Source organism: Mustelus asterias, chromosome 8 (genome assembly GCF_964213995.1).
Source record: "Mustelus asterias chromosome 8, sMusAst1.hap1.1, whole genome shotgun sequence".
Classification (NCBI taxonomy): Eukaryota; Metazoa; Chordata; class Chondrichthyes; order Carcharhiniformes; family Triakidae; genus Mustelus; species Mustelus asterias.
In genome coordinates, this window is record NC_135808.1 from 133,898,579 (window position 1) to 133,920,023 (window position 21,445).

The 21,445-nt window shown below is 47.4% G+C and overlaps 2 protein-coding genes across 4 annotated transcripts in view; one reads left to right on the plus strand and one right to left on the minus strand.

Annotated features, from left to right (window-relative positions):
• Positions 1-18,251, plus strand: part of LOC144497570 (vitellogenin-like) — a 109,833-nt gene extending 91,582 nt beyond the window's left edge. For all 3 annotated transcript variants that reach the window (XM_078219002.1, XM_078219003.1, XM_078219004.1), the window contains 7 exons: positions 1,329-1,521; positions 7,288-7,379; positions 8,276-8,335; positions 8,442-8,536; positions 8,625-8,775; positions 9,739-9,900; positions 17,851-18,251. In XM_078219002.1, coding sequence (XP_078075128.1) covers positions 1,329-1,521; positions 7,288-7,379; positions 8,276-8,335; positions 8,442-8,536; positions 8,625-8,775; positions 9,739-9,900; positions 17,851-17,960 — 863 coding nt within the window. In that variant the 3' untranslated portion in view covers positions 17,961-18,251. The remainder of the gene's footprint in view (positions 1-1,328; positions 1,522-7,287; positions 7,380-8,275; positions 8,336-8,441; positions 8,537-8,624; positions 8,776-9,738; positions 9,901-17,850) is intronic.
• LOC144497572 (mucolipin-2-like) overlaps positions 1-21,445 on the minus strand; it is a 411,267-nt gene that overhangs the window by 27,319 nt on the left and 362,503 nt on the right. The gene's annotated exons all lie outside the window — the stretch shown is intronic.

The following is a 21,445-nucleotide window of genomic DNA, read 5'->3' on the forward strand; positions in this document are numbered from 1 at the left end:
TGATGTTCATAACAGCTTTATGGAGATGCACAACAGTCAAAAGGAGCTCGCCAGGGGCACCAAGGTAAGTATAGCCTCCGAGGGGAGAGGGACCTATCCGGGCAGTGTCATGCTGCCACTGCCAGTGCCAGGTTGGCAATGTCAGGTTGGCACTGCCAACCTGTGCCAGGTGTTAGTGCCAGGGTGGGGTCTTTGGGGAGTGTTATATATTTATATTGATTTTGGCAAAGCAACACTGAAGTTACACTGAGTACCGTATGATAATATATGCATGACGTCACCAGAAGTGGTGGCATTCATCGCCAGTGTGGGTAACAGTGCAGGGTAAAGAAGCAGCCGGTTCTGAACACCCCTCATTAATAAAACTCCTTTAGTTTGCCAGCCTCTGTGCCTCCTAGCATCACTCCTGCGGACACAATTGCACAATTGGTAGCCCAAATTGGTGGAGGGGGCAGCGCCGAGAACTTTGAAGGGAGAAACCTGGCAGAGATGGGGGGAACGGGTAGTGAGGATGTGTGTGGGGGGATGGGGGGGGGCGGGGAGGGGTGGGGGGGGCGGGGGCGGGGGGGTGACCTGGCTGGGAGTAGGAAATGCCAGCGATACTGCTGCAGTTGGTTCTGGCAGGTGGAGGTTGAGGGGGGGGTGGGAGGTGGGGGTGGGGGAGAACCCGTGATAATTGTGCTGTGGGGATGGGAGCTGGTTGCTGGGGGAAGGGGGGAGTTTAAAGATAGCACTCGATTTCTGTGTTTCCATGGAGACAGCCTTACCAACTCTATCAGGCCCCACCCAGCCAGACCACGCCCTCACAGTTGTTTTTGTCAGAGTTGCTCAAGATGTGGTCTTAAACCTCGATGGTTCATCTGGAGAGATACGCATCGGTTTTCGGTCAGAGCCTGGCACTCTGACAAATTATGGTTATTTCATGTTTCAGGTCTGTATGACTCTTCTTCAGATTGGGAAATATATTCCGTTGCTTCACTATTGTTGGATCAGCACTCTGGAACTGCCTCCTTAACAGCAACCTGAGGGTGCCTACACTTCACCGACTGCTGTTGTTTAGGAGTCAAGTGCAGTGTACATCGCCACCATGACAAAGGCCATTAGAAATGGGCAACAAATGCTGGCCTTCGCAGCAATGCCCCACAAACTTCAAAAAAGTTAACTCAATCCCAAACCTGTAACAATTCTAAATATTGACAGCGATTGGGGATTTTGTGAGTTCACTGAGAAAGAGGTTCATGGAATTGTTAATCAGAACATGTCAGGACAGGAAGAGTAAAAGATATTCTGGATAGAGACCAACATTTGTGTAAATTATTTTTCTACAGGGGAATGTATTGCTGAGAAAGAGCGAGTTGTTACATTCGATAGTAATGAACTAACATATAAAATACTTAATGATTGCCACTACATTCTGACCAAAGACTGTTCACCTGCCCCAAAGTTTGTTCTGTTGATGCGCCGTGCCAAGAGTCAGCAGAGAAAGAAAGCAATCAAGCTGCTGATATCAGTGCCCAGTGTGTAAGTAGCCATCACAATCCACCAACTCCTTCAGCAGGAATTAAATGGCAATGTCTTTACTGTATAGATGATTTCAGAAGGCTTTTGACAAGGACCCACATATGAGATTAATATGTAAAATTAAATAAGATCCTTGCTGCAATGAAATAGAGTGGGTATGGAGAGGATGTTTCCACGCATAGGAAAAACTAGAACCAGAGGGCACAACCTCAGGCTAAAGGGATGACCCTTTAATCAGTGTCCCTGCTGATTACATCTGTGGGAAGTGCACCCATCTGCAGCTCCTCCAAAACCGTGTGAGGGAACTGGAGCTGGAGCTGGATGAACTTAGGATCATTAGGGACGCAGAGGTGGCCATAGACAGAAGCTTTAGGGATACAGTTACTCCGAGGAATGAAAACAGATGGGTGACAGTGAGAGGGGCTGGGAGGAAGCAGTCCGTGCAGGGATCCCCTGTGGTCGTTCCCCTTAGCAACAAGTATTCCGCTTTGGATACGGTTGAGGGGGATGACATACCAGTGGTGAGCCACAGTGAGAGGATCTCCAGCACTGTGTCCGTCTCTGTGGCTCGGGAGGGTAAGGGGCAGAGCGGGAGGGCAATAGTTATTGGGGACTCGTTAGTTAGAGGGATAGTTAGGAGGTTCTGTGGCAGCAAAAGAGACTCACGGATGGTATGTTGCCTACCGGATGCCAAGGTCCGTGACGTCTCTGACCGTGTTTTCCGGATTCTGAAGGGGGAGGGGAAACAGTCACAAGTCGTGGTACACATTGGTACCAACGACATAGGTAAGAGAAGGGACGGGGATTTAAAACAGGAATTTCTGGAGCTGGGCTGGAAGCTGAGATCCAAGACAAAACATGTGGTCATCTCTGGTACGTTACCGGTGCCACGTGACAGCGAGTTGAGGAACAGGGAGAGAGTGCAGTTAAACATGTGGTTGCAGGGATGGTGTAGGAGTGAGGGTTTCAGATACGTGGATAATTGGAACACATTCTGGGGAAGGTGAGACCTGTACAAACAGGACGGGGTGCACCTGAACCAGAGGGGCACCAATATCCTGGGAGGGAAATTTGATACGGCTCTTCAGGGGGTTTAAACTAATTTGTCAGGGGAGTGGGAAAAGGAGTTGTAGTCCAGAAGTCAGTGAGGGTGGTGAGGTATTGGGGAAGGTATCAGGGTCAAGGGTGGGTACCGGTAGACAGGAAGGTGGGTTGAAGTGTGTCTACTTCAATGCAAGGAGCATCCGGAACAAGGTAGATGAACTTGGGGCGTGGATTGATACTTGGGACTACGATGTTGTGGCCATTACGGAGACGTGGGTAGAACAAGGACAGGAATGGTTGTTGGACGTTCCTGGGTATAGATGTTTCAGTAAGTGTAGGGAAGCTGGTAAAAGAGGTGGAGGAGTGGCATTGTTAATCAAGGATAGTTTAACGGCTGCGGAAAGGCACTTCGAGGGGGATCTGCACACTGAGGTAATATGGGCTGAGGTTAGAAATAGGAAAGGAGCGGTCACGTTGTTAGGAGTTTACTATAGGCCCCCAAATAGTAATAGAGATGTGGAGGAAGAAATTGCTAAGCAGATTATGGATATGTGTGGGTGTCGCAGGGTAGTTGTCATGGGCGACTTTAACTTTCCAAATATTGATTGGAACCTTTGTAGGTCAAATAGTTCGGATGGGGCAGTTTTTGTGCAGTGTGTGCAGGAGGGTTTCCTGACACAATATGTGGATAGGCCGACAAGAGGTGAGGCCACATTGAATTTGGTACTGGGAAATGAACCGGGCCAAGTGTTAGATTTGGTTGTGGGAGAGCACTTTGGAGATAGTGACCACAATTCGGTGTATTTTGTTATTGCAATGGAGAGGGATAGGGCTGTACGGCAGGGCAAGGTTTACAATTGGGGGAGAGGTAATTATGATGCGATTAGGCAAGAATTAGGGGGCATAAATTGGCAACAGAAACTGTCAGGGAAAGGAACTAATGAAAAGTGGAACTTTTTCAAGGAACAAATACTGGGTGCCCTTGATAGGTATGTCCCTGTCAGGCAGGGAGGAAATGGCTGAGTGAGGGAACCATGGTTCACAAAAGAGGTGGAATGTCTTGTGAAAAGGAAGAGGGAAGCTTATGTAGGGATGAGGAAACAAGGTTCAGATGGCTCGATTGAGGGTTACAAGTTAGCAAGGAATGAGCTGAAAAAGGGGCTTAGGAGAGCTAGGAGGGGACATGTGAAGTCCTTGGCGGGTCGGATCAAGGATTCTTTGGGAGGCAAGGGATGAGATTGCAGAGCCTTTGGCTTTGATCTTTGGGTCCTCGCTGTCCACGGGGATAGTGCCAGAGGACTGGAGAATGGCGAATGTTGTTCCTCTGTTTAAGAAAGGGAATAGAAATGACCCTGGTAATTATAGACTGGTTAGTCTTACTTCGGTGGTTGGTAAATTGATGGAAAAGCTCCTTAGGAATGTGATTTACGACCATTTAGAAAGATGCGGATTAATCCTGGATAGTCAGCACGGATTCGTGAAGGGCAAGTCGTGCCTCAGAAATTTGATAGAATTTTTTGAGGAGGTAACTAAGTGTGTTGATGAAGGTAGGGCAGTTGATGTCATAGACATGGATTTTAGTAAGGCGTTTGATAAGGTCCCCCATGGTCGGCTTATGATGAAAGTGAGGAGGTGTGGGATAGAGGGAAAGTTGGCTGATTGGATAGGTAACTGGCTGTCTGATCGAAGACAGAGGGTGGTGGTGGATGGAAAATTTTCGGACTGGAGGCCGATTGCTAGCGGAGTGCCACAGGGATCAATGCTTGGTCCTCTGCTCTTTGTGATTTTTATGAATGACTTAGAGGAGGGGGCTGAAGGGTGGATCAGTAAATTTGCTGATGACACCAAGATTGGTGGAGTAGTGGATGAGGTGGAGGGCTGTTGTAGGCTGCAAAGAGACATAGATAGGATGCAAAGCTGGGCTGAAAAATGGCAAATGGAGTTTAACCCTGATAAATGTGAGGTGATTCATTTTGGTAGGACCAATTTAAATGTGGATTACAGGGTCAAAGGTAGGGTTCTGAAGACTGTGGAGGAACAGAGAAATCTTGGGGTCCATATCCACAGATCTCTAAAGGTTGCCACTCAAGTGGATAGAGCTGTGAAGAAGGCCTATAGTGTGTTAGCTTTTATTAACACGGGGTTGGAGTTTAAGAGCCGTGGGGTTATGCTGCAACTGTACAGGACCTTGGTGAGACCACATTTGGAATATTGTGTGCAGTTCTGGTCACCTCACTATAAGAAGGATGTGGAAGTGCTGGAAAGAGTGCAGAGGAGATTTACCAGGATGCTGCCTGGTTTGGAGGGTAGTTCTTATGAGGAAAGGTTGAGGGAGCTAGGGCTGTTCTCTCTGGAGCGGAGGGGAGACTTAATAGAGGTTTATAAAATGATGAAGGGGATAGATAGAGTGAACGTTCAAAGACTATTTCCTCGGGTGGATGGAGCTATTACAAGGGGGCATAACTATAGGGTTCGTGGTGGGAGATATAGGAAGGATATCAGAGGTAGGTTCTTTACGCAGAGAGTGGTTGGGGTGTGGAATGGACTGCCTGCAGTGATAGTGGAGTCAGACACTTTAGGAACATTTAAGCGGTTATTGAATAGGCACATGGGGCACACCAGGATGATAGGGAGTGGGATAGCTTGATCTTGGTTTCAGATAAAGCTCGGCACAACATCGTGGGCCGAAGGGCCTGTTCTGTGCTGTACTGTTCTATGTTCTATGTTCTAGGTTTAAAATAGAGATTAGGATTAATTTCTTCAGCCAGATAGATAGTGGTGAATCTGTGGAACTCTTTGCCGCAAAGGGCTGTGGAGGCCAGGTCATTGAGTGTCTTTAAGACAGAGGTAGGTAGGTTCTTGATTAATAAGGGGGTCAGGGGTTATGAGGAAAAGGCAGGAGAATGGGAATGAGAAAAAAAATCAGCCATGATTGAATGGCGGAGCAGACTCGATGGGCCGAGTGGCCTAATTCTGCTCCTATGTCTTATGGTCTTATGGTCTTAAACGGATATGGGACCTCTAGACCCAGGTATTGTTTGTGATTTTGATCGTCCATGGAGTCCTCATGACTCTGTTCTGGTCCTTAAAGTCTCTGTATGCAGATCATTAAAATGGCAAATAGTAAAAAAGTACTGAGAGGCTGGTTTTTAAATCTAGAGGAATTGAATACAAAGGCTTTGATTCGATCACACCTGGAGTACTTGGAGCCGTTCTGGGCACCACATCTTAGGTACGATATATTGACCTTGGAGGGTGTGTGGCATAGATTTTGCTAGAATTATTCGTGGATTCCAAGGATTACATTACAAGGAGAGATTACACAAATCCTAGAGTTATATTCCCTGAGGGGTAATTTTATAGAAGTATTCAAAATATTAAGAGAAAGCAATAAGATAGATAAAGGAACAATTCCTGCTCGTTGAGAAATCTACGGCAGATAGTTCAGGAATGAAATAAAGAAAGATTCCGACACCGTAAAGAGTGATTGAAGATTAGAATTCTCTTCAACAAACAGCAATTGATCAATTGTTGATTTTAAATCTGAGGTCAATAGATTTTTATTAACCAAAGGTATGAAGGAATATGTGCAAAGACTGGTAAATGATGGAAGCCCCATACCTAAGGAAGGATGTGCAGGCCTTGGAGGGGGTCCAGAGGAAATTCACAAGAATGATCACAGGAATGAAGGGTTTGTCAGATGAAGAGTAGTTGAGGAGTCTGGGTCTGTACTCAATGGAGTTTAGAAGGATGAGGGGGGATCTAATTGCAACTGACAGAATACTGAGAGGCCTAGATAGAGTGGACATGGAGAGGATGTTTCCATTAGGGGGAGAGACTAGACTTTGAGGGCATAACCTGAGAGTGAAGAGACACTCCTTTAAAACTGAGATGAGGAGAATTTCTTCAGCCAGAGGGTAGTGAATCTGTGGAACTCATTGCCACAGAGGGTTGTGGAGGCCAGGTCATTGAGTGTCTTTGAGACAGAGATACATAGATTCTTGATCAATAAGGGGATCAAGGATCACGGGGAGAAGGCAAGAGAATGAGGATGAGAATCATATCAACCATGATTGAATGGCGCAGCAGACTCGATGGGCCGAATGGCCTTAATTCTGCTCCTATGTCTTATGGTCTAATTGTGATATCATTGAATGGCAGATAGCTTCAATGGGCTATGGACCTATTCCTGGCCCTTCTGTACAGATCATACATGGATTAGCCTGGGTGTGCTGAATGGCCCTTGCTTTTTGAATCCCTTGTTGGGATATGGATTGTATACCCAATGACCAGCATGTATTTCTCATCACTAGTTGGATCATCTTTAACGTTTCACCTGACTGGTGAAAGTAAAACAACTGAGTGGCTTACACAACCATCACAGCGGCCAGTTAAAGGCTCAGCCACATTGTTGTGGGACTCGAGTCACATATAGACCCAGATCAGATAAGAAGTCAGGATTCTCTCCATAAAGGGCTTTAGTGAATCACTTTGAATGCTACAGCAATCCACCAGCTTCATGCTGGCTTTCACTGATACCAGCTTTCAATTTTCAAAACTGAATTCTCCAACTTCCAGCATGCAATTTGATGTGACAGCCATTGTTCATCCAGGCCTTTAGTTTACTCATCAAATAACATAACCGACATTCACTTCTCTATCGCTCTATCCTTGCTCAACATGTTGTAATATCTAATAGAATTTCTATGTTATCTTTAACAGCGTAATTGAAGCATATCCCACACCAGATGGAATAAAACTCTTGGTGAACGATGTTGAAACCAAGCTAAGTAATCAAGGAAAGATTATTCAAAGTGAGTAACTCTTTTGCAAACGGATTAAATCATAGACTTCCTAAAGGAAATGATGCAGCGTTGGCCCATGACGAGTATGTAGCTCGTTTCGCTTAGTAAAACAATGGCATCAATTTAAATAATACTGAAGAGGGAAACATGTTGCTGAAGCTTGCACTCATCAGGACAAACACAAGAATACCAAATTTCAAACAATCGTAACAATTTATACCAAAGGAGAAAATAATGCAGGTTGATCGGCAAGTTGACTCTAATTGATCAACGTGCTGCCATGGAGAAAGTAACCAGGAACTTAGACTCCTTGAGCCTCTGGGTTATTCAAAAAAGACATAACACTTGAACGTATTCCTTTTGTTTAGGAACAGAAGCAGGAATAGGCCATTTGGCCCTTCGAGCCTCCTCCCCCATCATTATGATCATGGTTGATCATCGAATTCAATATCCTGATTCCCCTTCCCCCCCATATCCCTTCATCCCTTTCACCCCAAGAGCTATATCTAATTTCTTCTTGTTGAAATCACATAATGTTTTGGCCTCAACTACATTTTGTGGCACTGAATTCGATACATTCACCATTCTCTGGGTGAAGAAGTTTCTCCTCACCTCAGCAGGAACATTCTTTCTGAATCTACCCTGTCTAACCCTGTTAGAATTTTATAAGTTTCTATGAGATCCCCCTCACTCTTCTAAACTCCAGTGAATATAATCCTAAGTGACTTACTCTCTCCTCATATGACAGACCTGCCATCCCAGGAATCAGCCTGGTAAACCTTTGCTGTACTCCTGCTATAGCATGATGGAGTTGTTGATATGGAAATAATCTTAGTCTGAATATGCAGCCATGTTTTATTGACACAGTTTCAGCCTAAGAACTTTTCTCTCCACATGTTACTCAGTGTACAGTTCAGTCCACACACTATCCAAGTTACAACCAGTTGCCAGCAGAGGACTTAAAAGTTATTTTCTTTTTACAACATTAATTTAGGAGCAACAAATGGTCTGTAGAAATTGTCAGAAGTTCAAAATGTCTAGTTGAACAAATGGATGTCCATTGTCCCCTAGATCTTGTAACTATTCAACAGAATGCAACTGGAATTATATTAGAAGCACCCTCAATCAATATTGACCAACTGTTCTTTGATGGAGACAGAGTGCAGGTACCTCAAGCTTATTAACAAATTATTGCTTCAAATATTAACTTGGACTGTTGTTTGTAGATTGTTTTTTTTAACCCTTTGCGCGTAGATTGTACTCAATCAGATGATGAGTAAGACATGTGGTATTTGTGGACTAAATAATGGTGAGCAAAAAATGATGAAGCCCAATCAAGAGGAAGCCAGAGATGTTGAAGATCTTTTTGAATCGTGGACATCTCCAGGGCAATCCTGTACAGATGGTAAGAGAATCTCCACTCATTTTAAATCATCCTAATCTCTTCCAGCTCTACAACCCTCTGTTGTGGTGCTGCTAGTGGTCAGCTGCTTGCAGACTTTGTTCCCTTCAAGTGGCAAGGTGAAGAATTTTGGAGTTTTAAAATTGCCTTTTTTCACCAGCTATGGAAGGGGCTCCTCCACTGGAGGCGCAGTACAGAGCACTGGATACAGAGTTACACAGAAGTACCTCCAGTTTCGATTATCTTGGCCGCTATGACATCAGCTGCCTGGGCCCTAAATTCCAGAATTCCTTCCTTAAACACTTTCCCTCATTCTCCGCTTTGATGATGTGGAGATGCCGGCGTTGGACTGGGATGGGCACAGGAAGAAGTCTCACAACACCAGGTTAAAATCCAATAGGTTTATTTGGAATCACGAGCTTTTGGAGCGCTGCTCCTTCATCAGGTTAGTGGAGGATAGTTCACAAACATGGCTTATATAGGCAAAGACACAATTGCAAGATAATTACAGATTGGAATGTGAAGAATGGTTGGAATGCCTTCTATTCCAACCATTGTAAGAAGTCTCATAACAACAGGTTAAAGTCCAACAGGTTTATTTGGTATCACGAGCTTTCAGAGCACTGCTCCTTCATCATGTCCACTCACCTGATGAAGGAGCAGCATTCCGAAAGCTCATGATTCCAAATAAATCTGTTAAACTTTAACCTGGTGTTGTGAGACTTCTTACTGTGCCCTCCTCTTTCAAGGCATTCCTCAAATGTTACCTCTTTAGCTAAGATTTTAGTCATCTGCCCTAATATCTTTTTAAATGGCTCAGGTGTGTCACATTTTGATTTGAATGCTCTTGTGAAGTGACTCAGGATGCTTTAGCATGTTAAAGGGGTTATTTAAAAACCAGCTGTTACATTTTACCTTATCTGCATTTGCTCCTACAATAACAAACTGTACTTTGCTGAATTTCAGATTGCAAAGTTAGACGAAATTTCGTGGAACTCGGAAAAACTGTCAACTTTGAAGGACTGGAATCCAAATGTTACTCAGTCGAACCAGTTCAACATTGTCTGGAAGGATGTTCACCAATTGAAACACTCTCACGTATTGTCGATTTCCACTGTGTACCAGCCAGTAAGTCTGTCGGCGTAATGTTTGTACTTTAACCAAGAGAAAAACAGTAAAAGCAAATTTATTGTGACAGGAACAAGAGACATTGGGCGGAATATTACGACTTCATCACACCTGTTTTGCGGCGAGAATATGTCGTAAAATCGGGTGTGATGTGACTAGCGGGAATGGTGCCCGATTTCGCAGCCATTCCCATTTTACCAATAAAATGTGGCACGATCGGGAGCCCGTCCAAAACGGGCGAAACATCAACTTGCATGTTTTTGCATTCATCACAATGTAATTAGTGAGCTTCACTCCCAATCGTCCCAGCTCACCTATCTTAACGACCTCGTTCGCTGCAGACGGATCAGTCAGGAAAACACCTCATGTATTAAAGTTGCATTCAGGCGCTTGAGCAGTGAGGTGAGCGAGGAGGTAAATCTCTGATTTCAAACTGCTTTGTGCTGCTCAAAGGGGGTTGTTTCATGGCGGCCATGTTGCATTTCAGGTCGGGTGGGCCTGTGAGTGTGTGTGTGGGGGGGGGGGGCGGGGGGGGTGGGGTGGGGGCTGTTGGTCACGGGTTCTGACTTCGGACTCTCAGCACGGATCTGGCTCAGAGCGCAGACTCTGGGTCCTGGTGCAGGCAGCAGCAAGCACTGTTGCTGGTGGGGGATGGGCTGGAAACTCTCTGAAGTGGCAGTGCTGACTTGTTAAGCAGCACGAATGTGGCCACTACTGCATAAGTTCTAGGTGTGTGTTTGTAGTGGGGGGGTGGGGGGTGAGAAATGCCATTCTGGGATCTGTGGGAAGGGTATGAGGAGTCTGTGTTGCTGGGGGTGTGTGGGGGGTGTATGGGGTGTGTGTGTTGCTGGGGGTCTGTGGGAGGGGGTATGGGGAATGTGTGTTGCTGGGGGTCTGTGGAGGGGTATGGGGAATGTGTGTTGCGGGGGTGTGTGGGGGGTGTATGGGGAGTGTGTGTTGCTGGGGGTCTGTGGGAGGGGGTATGGGGAATGTGTGTTGCGGGGGTGTGTGGAGGGTGTATGGGGAGTGTGTGTTGCTGGGGGTCTGTGGGAGGGGGTATGGGGAATGTGTGTTGCGGGGGTGTGTGGAGGGTGTATGGGGAGTGTGTGTTGCTGGGGGTCTGTGGGAGGGGGTATGGGGAATGTGTGTTGCGGGGGTGTGTGGGGGGTGTATGGGGAGTGTGTGTTGCTGGGGGTCTGTGGGAGGGGGTATGGGGAATGTGTGTTGCGGGGTTGTGTGGAGGGGGTATGGGGAGTGTGTGTTGCTGGGGGTCTGTGGGAGGGGGTATGGGGAATGTGTGTTGCTGGAGGTTTGCGGAGGGTGTATGGGGAGTGTGTGTTGCTGGAGGTTTGTGGAGGGTGTATGGGGAATGTGTGTTGCGGGGGTGTGTGGAGGGTGTATGGGGAGTGTGTGTTGCTGGGGGTCTGTGGGAGGGGGTATGGGGAGTGTGTGTTGCTGGAGGTTTGCGGAGGGTGTATGGGGAGTGTGTGTTGCTGGGGGTCTGTGGGAGGGGGTATGGGGAATGTGTGTTGCGGGGGTGTGTGGAGGGTGTATGGGGAGTGTGTGTTGCTGGGGGTCTGTGGGAGGGGGTATGGGGAATGTGTGTTGCAGGGGTGTGTGGGGGGGTATGGGAAATGTGTGTCGCTGGGCTGGGGTGAGCAGAGTTCTTTAACCACTCCATCTGTCTCTCCCCTTCCCCACATTACCCCCCCTTCAGATTGGCGAGATGGTTTTTGCGATGCAACCCATCGATCTAGCTGTTCTTTTAGTTGTTGCTGGAGCTGAGGAGGAGGAACTGAAGGAAGAATTGTGGGCACAGGGGGACCGGGCCTTACCACTCACAGGAGGAGAGGGAGACGGTCACCCGTCTCCTCCACCGCCTCTAGTAATCTGGCCAGGTCTGAAAAACAGGAGCTGTCTTCCTGGTCCTTGGGGTTTTTAAGGAGCTGTCCCTTGTTAGGGCAGATCAGCTGCAGGCAGTTTGGGTGAGTCAAGCATTCGTTAGAGCATTCCAGCAGGTTTACTGCAGTTTGCCTTGTTACCATGGAGGGGAAGTGATGCGCGATATTACTCACGAGGCTTGTGATGCTCAAGGAAATAAAGGCTTTTATTTACTATTACAATGAAGCTACCATGTATAGTACACGATCCCAGACTGAGGGGTCCCAGACAGAGCAGTGACCTTTATACCTCTCCCAGGAGGCGGAGCCCGACTGGGATGTACCATAATAACTATAATACAGGTAGAACAGCCCAACCCTAACCCCAACAGTAACAAGTAGAACAACCCAACCCTAACCCCAACAGCAACATATATACAGACTCGTAGTACTGGCCAGACCCTGGCTCAGTACTACCTGGTGGGAACCAACGATGGTTCACCACATTCACCCCTCCTTTGAAGACAAAGGCCGGCGGGGTACAAAAAAAACACAGAATAATTTGTCATCAGTCTATAAGTTCAGACGGTCAGGGGGACCGCACCGTCGTTGTGACCTCCTCAACACCGGTGATGACACCGGAGTAGGCACTCGTGGTGGCGTTCTCCCCAAGGCGATATCCAACGGTTCCTCCACAGTCTCACGGGCCGGTTGACCCCGAGGTGATGACAATCCGTTGAGTTCCGACACGCCTTGAAGTGGCGACCATCTCCTGGACTCAGGCAAGCTGTACACGGGAGTAAAAGGGTTAAGTGATGGTCCCGATGCTGCCCGCGCCGTGTCAGGAGGGGAAACAATAGTTGGGGGATCTCTAACAGGAGGTTTGGGAGCGACAGGGGTTTCCAAGTCCCCTGCTGGCGCCAGGTCTCGGATCGAGACCGTGTCCTCTCGCCCGTCAGGGTATGCCACATAGGCATACTGAGGGTTGGCGTGGAGGAGATGGACCTGTTCAACCAAAGGATCGGACTTGCGGGCCCTAACATGTCGCCGCAGGAGGACAGGTCCTGAGTACGTCAACCAAGACGGTAATGAGGTCCCAGAGGAAGACTTCCGAGGGAATGAAAACAGCCTCTCATGGGGAGTAGCGTTGGTTGCCGTACACAGGAGTGAGCGTATGGAGTGGAGCGCATCAGGGAGCACCTCTTGCCAACGGGAGACTGGAAGGCTTTTTGACTTCAACGCCAGTAAGACAGCCTTCCAGACTGTAGCATTCTCACGTTCCACCTGTCCGTTACCCCTAGGGTTGTAGCTCGTGGATCTACTAGAGGCAATCCCGTATGAGAGCATGAATTGCCTCAAGTCATCGCTCATGAACGACGAGCCCCTATCGATGTGGATGTAGCAGGGGTATCCGAACAGGGTGAAAAGATCACGAAATGCCTTGATAACCGTGGCAGCGGATGTATCAGAGCAGGGAATGACAAAAGGGAACCTCGAGTACTCATCAATGATGTTGAGGAAGTACACATTCCGATCTGTCGAGGGAAGGGGGCCCTTAAAGTCCACACTCAGTCTTTCGAAGGGACGAGTGGCCTTGACGAGTTGTGCCCTGTCAGGTCGGTAAAAGTGCGGTTTGCATTCCGCGCATACCCGGCAGCTTCTCGTTATGGACCTGACATCCTCCACCGAGTAGGGTAGATTGCGGGCTTTTACGAAGTGGTAGAGCCGAGTGACCCCTGGATGGCAGAGGTCATTGTGGAAAGCCTGCAAACGGTCGTCCTGTATACTGGCGCATGTTCCACGCGACAGGGCATCCGAGGGCTCATTGAGTTTCCCTGGACGATACATGAAGTCGTAATTATAGGTGGAGAGTTCGATTCTCCACCTCAAGATCTTGTCGTTCTTGATCTTGCCCCGTAACGTGTTATTGAACATGAACGCCACGGACCACTGGTCCGTGGTCAGGGTGAACCGTTTTCCCGCCAAGTAATGGTGCCAATGCCTGACGGCCTCCACAATGGCCTGGGCCTCCTTTTCCACCGCTGAATGTCAAATTTCGGGGCCTTGGAGGGTGCGAGAAAAAAAGGCGACGGGCCTGCCTGCCTGGTTAAGAGTGGCGGCCAGGGCGAAATCAGATGCATCGCTCTCCACCTGAAAGGGGATGGACTAATCAACAGCATGCATCGTGGCTTTCGCGATGTCGGCTTTTAGTTTATCAAAGGCCAATCGAGCCTCTGGTGCTAGGGGAAAAGAGGTAGAATTGATGAGCGGACGGGCTTTGTCCGCGTAATTGGGAACCCACTGTGCGTAGTAAGAGAAGAAGCCTAAGCATCTTCTCAGTGCTTTCGCGCTAGTGGGCAGGGGAAGTTCGAGGAGGGGATGCATACGGTCTGGATCAGGGCCAATGACCCCGTTTTCCACCACGTATCCGAGGATGGCTAAGCGGCGCGTGCGAAATACACACTTCTCCCTGTTGTAGGTCAGATTCAGGCGAGATGCAGTGCGTAGGAACTTAAGGAGATTGGTATTGTGGTCCTGCTGGTCATGGCCGCAGATGGTGACGTTATCCAGGTATGGGAAGGTAGCCCGCAGTCCATTATGGTCCACCATTCGGGCCATAGCACGCTGGAAGACCGAGACCCCATTGGTGACACCAAAAGGGACCCTTAGAAAATGATACAAGCGCCCATCCGCCTCAAAAGCCGTGTATTGTCGGTCCTCTGGGCGAATGGGGAGCTGGTGGTAGGCAGACTTTAGGTCGATGGTGGAGAACACCTGGTACTGCGCAATCTGGTTGACCATGTCAGATATGCACGGGAGGGGATACGCATCCAGCTGCGTGTATCTATTAATGGTCTGACTATAGTCAATGACCATCCGGGGTTTGTTCCCACTCTTGACCACCACGACCTGCGCTCTCCATGGACTAGTGCTAGATTGTATGATCCCTTCCTTGAGGAGCTGCTGAACCTCAGATCGAATGAAGATCCGATCCTCAGCGCTGTAACACCTACTCTTAGTCGCGATGGGCTTGCAGCCTGGCACAAGATTCTGGAACAGGGAGGGTGTGGTAATCTTCAGCGTCGAGAGGCTACAGGCGGGGCGCGTTGGGCAATTTGGAGGCTGCTGTTCTCCCACTGAAAGCGGAGGGAGTGGCCCACCGTACTGTAGGGTTACACTCTTCAAGTGGACCACGAAATTTAGTCCGAGGAGTATTGGCGCGCAAAGGTGCGGTAACACCAGGAGCTTGAAGCTCTCGTAAACCGTGCCCTGCACCGTTAAATTTACCACGCAACTCCCTAGCACGGTGACAGACCGGGACCTTGATGCCATCGAAATCGTCTGCTTGACAGGTTGGATCTGGAGGCCACACCGCTTCACAGCGTCTGGGTGAATAAAACTCTCCGTGCTCCCGCTGTCAAACAGACAATAAATCAAGCGTTTGTTTACCTGTATGTCCATCATAGACTTGTCGAGTCTGTGAGGCTTGGCCTGGTTCAGGATGATCGACGCCACCGTTGGTTCGTGAGCGCCACTGCAGGCAGCTGAGATGGATGAAGATGACCCCTGCTGGTCGTTCGCGGTCGGTGCCGACCAAAATGGCTGCTCCCATAGGTCGCATGTGGGTGATGGCGCCAAAATCAGCGACTCGGTGGTCGCGCGTCTCTTGCGACTCCGTCGCCTGTAATGGCGACATCCTGGCCTCGCACGTGGACGAAACCCTCGACGATGCCGACGACGAGGAACCCGGCTCCGGGGAGTCGCAGGCCGCACTGCTGTTCCTGGAAGTAAGTTTGGATCGACATACCTTCGAATAATGCCCCTTCTTGCCGCATGCGGAGCACAGCACCGCTTTAGCGGGGCATCGCTGCCGAGTGTGCTTCACTCCCCCACAGAAGTAACACCGTGGGCCGCCTGGAGCTGCTGCCGTCGTCAGGCCCGAGTGTGGGCATGCCATCACACAGCTTTTCGGACCCGAGGGACGAGGTGGGATCTGCGACTGCTCCTGCCACGCTGTCTCCACGTGGTCTTCGGGATACAACGCTAGGCTTTTGGAGGCCGTCTCCAACGTATCCGCTAGTTCTATCGACTTAGTGAGATCAAGATTACCTTGCTCCAACAGTCTGAGTCGGATATAAGATGATCCGATTCCCGCCACAAATGCATCTCGAGCGAGGTCCTTCATGTTCTGGTCTGCCGACACTGCTTTGCAGTTACAGCCCCTGGCTAGCTGTAGGAGCTCGCACGCGTACTGTTCCGTTGTTTCGCCGGGCTGCCGTTGTCGAGTGGCTAAAAGATATCGAGCATGCATCTCGTTTGGCGGTTTAATGTAACGCTTCTTAAGAAGCTCGAGGACCCCTTTGTAGTCGGTGGCCGCACGGATCGCTAGATATACGGCGTCGCTTACCCTCGTGTGGAGGACCCGGAGTCTGTCGTCGTCTGTGGTGACCGCTGCGGAGGCTGCAAGGTAGTCCTGAAAACATTTCAACCAGTGGTCGAATGTGTTGGAGGCGCCCGCCGCACGTGGATCCAGCGTAAGACGTTTGGGTTTTAACATTTGCTCCATACTCTCTGTATCATTTTCCTTTTTTTTAACGACGAGAGTTTAATTAACAGTCAATAAAATTGATGCGCGATATTACTCACGAGGCTTGTGATGCTCAAGGAAATAAAGGCTTTTATTTACTATTACAATGAAGCTACCATGTATAGTACACGATCCCAGACTGAGGGGTCCCAGACAGAGCAGTGACCTTTATACCTCTCCCAGGAGGCGGAGCCCGACTGGGATGTACCATAATAACTATAATACAGGTAGAACAGCCCAACCCTAACCCCAACAGTAACAAGTAGAACAACCCAACCCTAACCCCAACAGCAACATATATACAGACTCGTAGTACTGGCCAGACCCTGGCTCAGTACTACCTGGTGGGAACCAACAATGGTTCACCACAGGAAGCCAAGTCAGCACTTGCAGGTGGAGGGGGGAGGGGATGGGGGGGAGCTGGTGTGCTGGAATTTGTGCCTCTGTGATGATCGGGGGCAGGGGAGAGAGTGGGTCATGTCAGGCAGTCATCGGGGCAAAGGGCGGGGATGAGGGGGCCTTTTGCATAGGGGTTCAGGCAGGTGGAGGGAGGTGGGGGAGTGGGGGCGAAGGGGGTCAGCAATATTGGGAGGGTCTCTGATGTCCGTGGGGGGGCGGGGGGGGGAGAGGGAGGCTGTATCTGGCCCGTGCGGGTTCTGTCAATAGAGCTGTTTTTTTTTCCCGCTTTTCCTGTGCATGCGCAGTTTATGGCTCTGATCTGAGCTACCGGCTGTCTGGCGAATTAGGCCACATCCACTGCCTCTCACGGCTAGAGACAGTCTGGCCCATAGGTTCAAAGACTGAGTGCATTTGATTGGGTGTGAAAACTCATCCCAAAAATGGATCAGGAACTCTCACGTTTTCACGCTAGCCAGACACTTTTTTAAAATCTCATAAAATTCCACCCATTAAGTCATTCGGGATACAGGCGGTTGGTCTAGGTAGGACAACATGATTGACACAGGCTTGGTGGGCTGAAGGGCCCGTTCCTGTGCTATACTGTTCTTTGTTCTACTCAATAATGTATACAGTGAAATTCTATTGTTTCAACCATGATTAGGATTTGACCAAGTGCACAGATCAACATTTTCCCTCTATCTGTCTGTCTGTCCATCCATCCGTCACAACTTTAATGTCATTGCCCTGACAGCAAATGTGATGTGAGGAAAAACTTTCTCACGCAACAAGTGGTTTGGGTCTGCAATGCTCTGCCTGGAAGTGTGGTGGAGGCAAGTTCAATCGAGGTATTCATCCCTGCCAATGTTCTAGTGAATCTTCGCTGCCCTCTTTCCAGAGTGATTATTGGACAGCTCTTGAAAGAGTCAGCATGGTTATGATGGGTCGAACGGCCTCCATGGAAGCAATGAGAAGTCAAGAGCTACAGACTTTTAATATACTATAGGTTACATACACACATGGAAGCAAGTAGTTTCCTTTCAACTAGTTCCACTAGAACTCAAGCATGTTTTAATCTATTAACAGATCGCGCTGTGGATGCAGCTGTTATGTTCAGTTCCCGCAAGAAATCTGTGGATATGAGTCATCCTGTGGATTCCCACACGGACTGTTTGTGTCGCTGTGCTGAAGTATAAACCCTTTCCACATGGAGAATGATATTGGTCACCGTTCATCAATGATAGCAATCCCTCTACTGTAACAGTTGTCAAGGTGGAACTCATTACAGATTCTTGTAATATTAATATTTGAAAGTAATTGAACAGTTTGTTATTCAGGATATATTAATATAGTCTAATTAAATCTTTAATTCTTGAGAAGTGGAATTAACAATGTATTTCAGTTATTTACTTGTATGCGTTTTCATCCACTCAAGGACTTCAGCACAAAAATCTACACTGATACTGTCAGAGCAGCTAACCAAGGCCTCCTGCATTCTATCAGGCGGATATAAAAGATGCCTCAGCACTATTTTGAGGAGGAGCAGGGGAGCTATCCCTGATATCCCAATCAATATTTTACTCTCAACAATCACAAAAGAAAAGCAGGTGTTCTGGTCGTTTCATATTGCTGTTTGTGGGAGCGAGCTGTGCAGAAATTGGCTGCCATTTTTAAACAACAGTGACTACATTTCTAAAGTACTTTATTGGTTGTAAAGTGCTTTGAGAGACAGAGTGATTGTGAAAGATGCAGGTCTTTATTTTTTGCTTTGATAGTGACAGTAACTGATTGTATAAGAACATTAAAAGATGACAAAGGGTCATCTGGACTCGAAACATCAGCTCTTTCCTCTCCTTACAGATGCTGCCAGACCCGCTGAGATTTTCCAGCGTTTCCTCTTTTGGTTTCAGATTCCAGCATCCACAGTAATCTGCTTTTATCTATAAGAAAACTGACTGATTACTCTTAATATCAGGAATAATATCAATATCAGGAATATTGCTCTGTGGCCATTCCTAGTTCTTTCAATTTCTTTTGTATTAATGTCCTCATTGAAATTAATAACAATAACAATTTGCATTAAATGGCACATTTAACATCATAAAACAGCCCAAGCTGCTTCATAGAAGTCATTACCAAATAAAATTTGACACTGAGCCACGTAAAGAGATATGAGCGTTTTAAGGAGTGAGAGAGAGACAGGGAAAGAGACAGAGATAGACAGACACAGAGACAGACAGATGCAGAGACAGAGAGGTTTAGGGAAGGGAATTCCAGAGAAATAGGGCTTAAGTAGTCGAAGACATGTCCACCAATGGTGGAGGAACTAAAGTTTGGATGCTCGATGCCAAAATTTCAGAACTGCCAAGATCCTGAGTGGTTGGGCCATAGAGATGAAAATAAGGATGAGAATTTTAAACACCAGCACGTAAGGACAAAATATATATCATGATGTTACACATTATGGGCGGGATTTTCTGGCTATGCTCGCCTCAAGGCTGGAAATTCCCATCCGAGGTCAACAGAGCTTTGCACGGTCTGCTCCCGCCCGCTACAATTCCCGTGGTCAGCGGGACAGGAAAATTCTGCCCACAATGTCTGACAATTAATAAAATCCTCAGTATATGTCCACAAAATGAATCAAGTATTTCACAGAGTAAATATGCATTCCTAAAAGTCTTTTACCAACATATAATGAGGAAAGGAACAGGCAAAATACAAGTTGTAAATGGATTTGTATCTGTCTGGACAAGTCATCAGTCATGTTCCAACAGGGGCTGATGTCCAGATTGTTGCTCTTTGCAATTTTATTATTGATCTGGATGTTGGTGTTCGGCCACGATCTGTATATTTGTAGATGATAAAATGTGAGAGGACTGCAGACAGTGCTGGATTGCTTCAGCTTTAAAATTTATTTATTAACGTCACAAGTAGGTTTACATTAACACTGCAATGAAGTTACTGTGAAAATCCCCTAATCGCCACACTCCGGCGCCTGTTCGGGTACAGAATTTAGCAATGCACCTAACCAGCACATTTTTCGGACTGTGGGAGAAAACTGGAGCACTCGGAGGAAACCCATGCAGGCACGGGAGAACGTGCAGACTTCACACAGTGACCTAAGCCGAGACTCAAACCCGGGTCCCTGAGGCAGCAATGCTAACCACTGTGCCACCCCATCAGATCTCAGTATGGAAGGCAGATCTGATTGTGTTGGGAGCTTGGGCTCATGGACTGGCAAGTGCTGTTTAATTGGGTAAGTGCAGTGTTGCGCATGTGGCAAATGCTCAACATTCATAAACTCTTCGGGAAAAGAATGGAAGATAGTGGAGAAAGGAAGAGATTTGGACATTCTTCTGCAGCAATCTGGACAGGTACAGAATACAACGAAGTAGCTTGCTAGGCCATTTCAGAGGGGTAATTAAGAGTCAACCACATTGCTGTGCATCTGGATAGGCCAGATCAGGTAAGGCCGGCAGATTTCCTTCCCTGAAGAATATGAGTGAACCCAATAGATTATTATGATTAACCAGTAATTTCATGATTATTATCACTGGTATCACTTTTAATTCAAGATGCATTTATGAATTGAATTTAAATTCCAGTAGCTGTCGTGGTGTGATTTCAATTGACAATGCTGGAGTATTATCCCTGTCCCCTGGATTATGGTTCAATAACATTCTTACTGTGCTGTCATTCTCTGCAAAGTGAAAGTTACAGCAAATAGGGTGTTGGGGTGCATCCGTATGATAAATGAATCTAAGGTAAGATTTTCCCTCTTTTCCAAGATCTAGATCAGGTCTCGCTTGGAATACCAAGGGGGAATTCTAATCCCCATAATGACTGGATTTGTTGGCTGTGGTGGGTATTGTTAAATTCATTTACAGGATGTGAGCATCATTGGCTAGGCTACACAAATGCAATTTAATATTGATTATTATAACAGCCTGTATTTGGTTCCAGCTTCCAAGCAGGAAGCTGCCCCCGCTCACGAGTAAATAATTAGCACTAAATATAATGCAGTGATTTCAGCAAGCATTTGGCACAGCTGGACTGGTAAGAAAGATTGGCCAGGAATATAGTAAACAAGCAATGGGAAATATTTATGGCAGCCATCGGATTGTAAACCCAGCATATTGCCATTCATAGAAAAGAGAGAGGACGCAAAACTCGAGTTCCTGGCTGACCATGGAAAGAGGTGTCAAAATAAAACAGGGAAAAGGAAGACTGTGACAAATATTGGTGTGGAAAACCAGGCAGCATTAGGCAAGTACAGGGGAGATTGAAAGTAGATTTTTTAAAAAAGGACAAGGCAGCTACAAAAACTAATTCAACAGGAACCCAAAAGTCTTTTATAAGCATTAACAGTAACTCTATTTTTTCAATAACCTACCAGAAGTGCTGAGAGAAACAAGTTTTAGTGGGGAGCTGAAGGAACTCAGCATTAATAGAGAAATGGTTTGGGGGAAGTTGTTCGGATTGAATGTGGATAAATCTCCAGGTCCTGATAATCTTCATCCCAGAGTACTTAAGGAGGTGGCCCTGGAAATAGTAGATCCATTGATGGTTATTGTCCAAAATTCTTTGGACTCTGGAATAGTTCCCACAGATTGGAGGGTAGCTCATGTAAGCCCGCTATTCAAAAAGGGAGGTAGGGAGAAAAAAAGGGAACTATAGACCT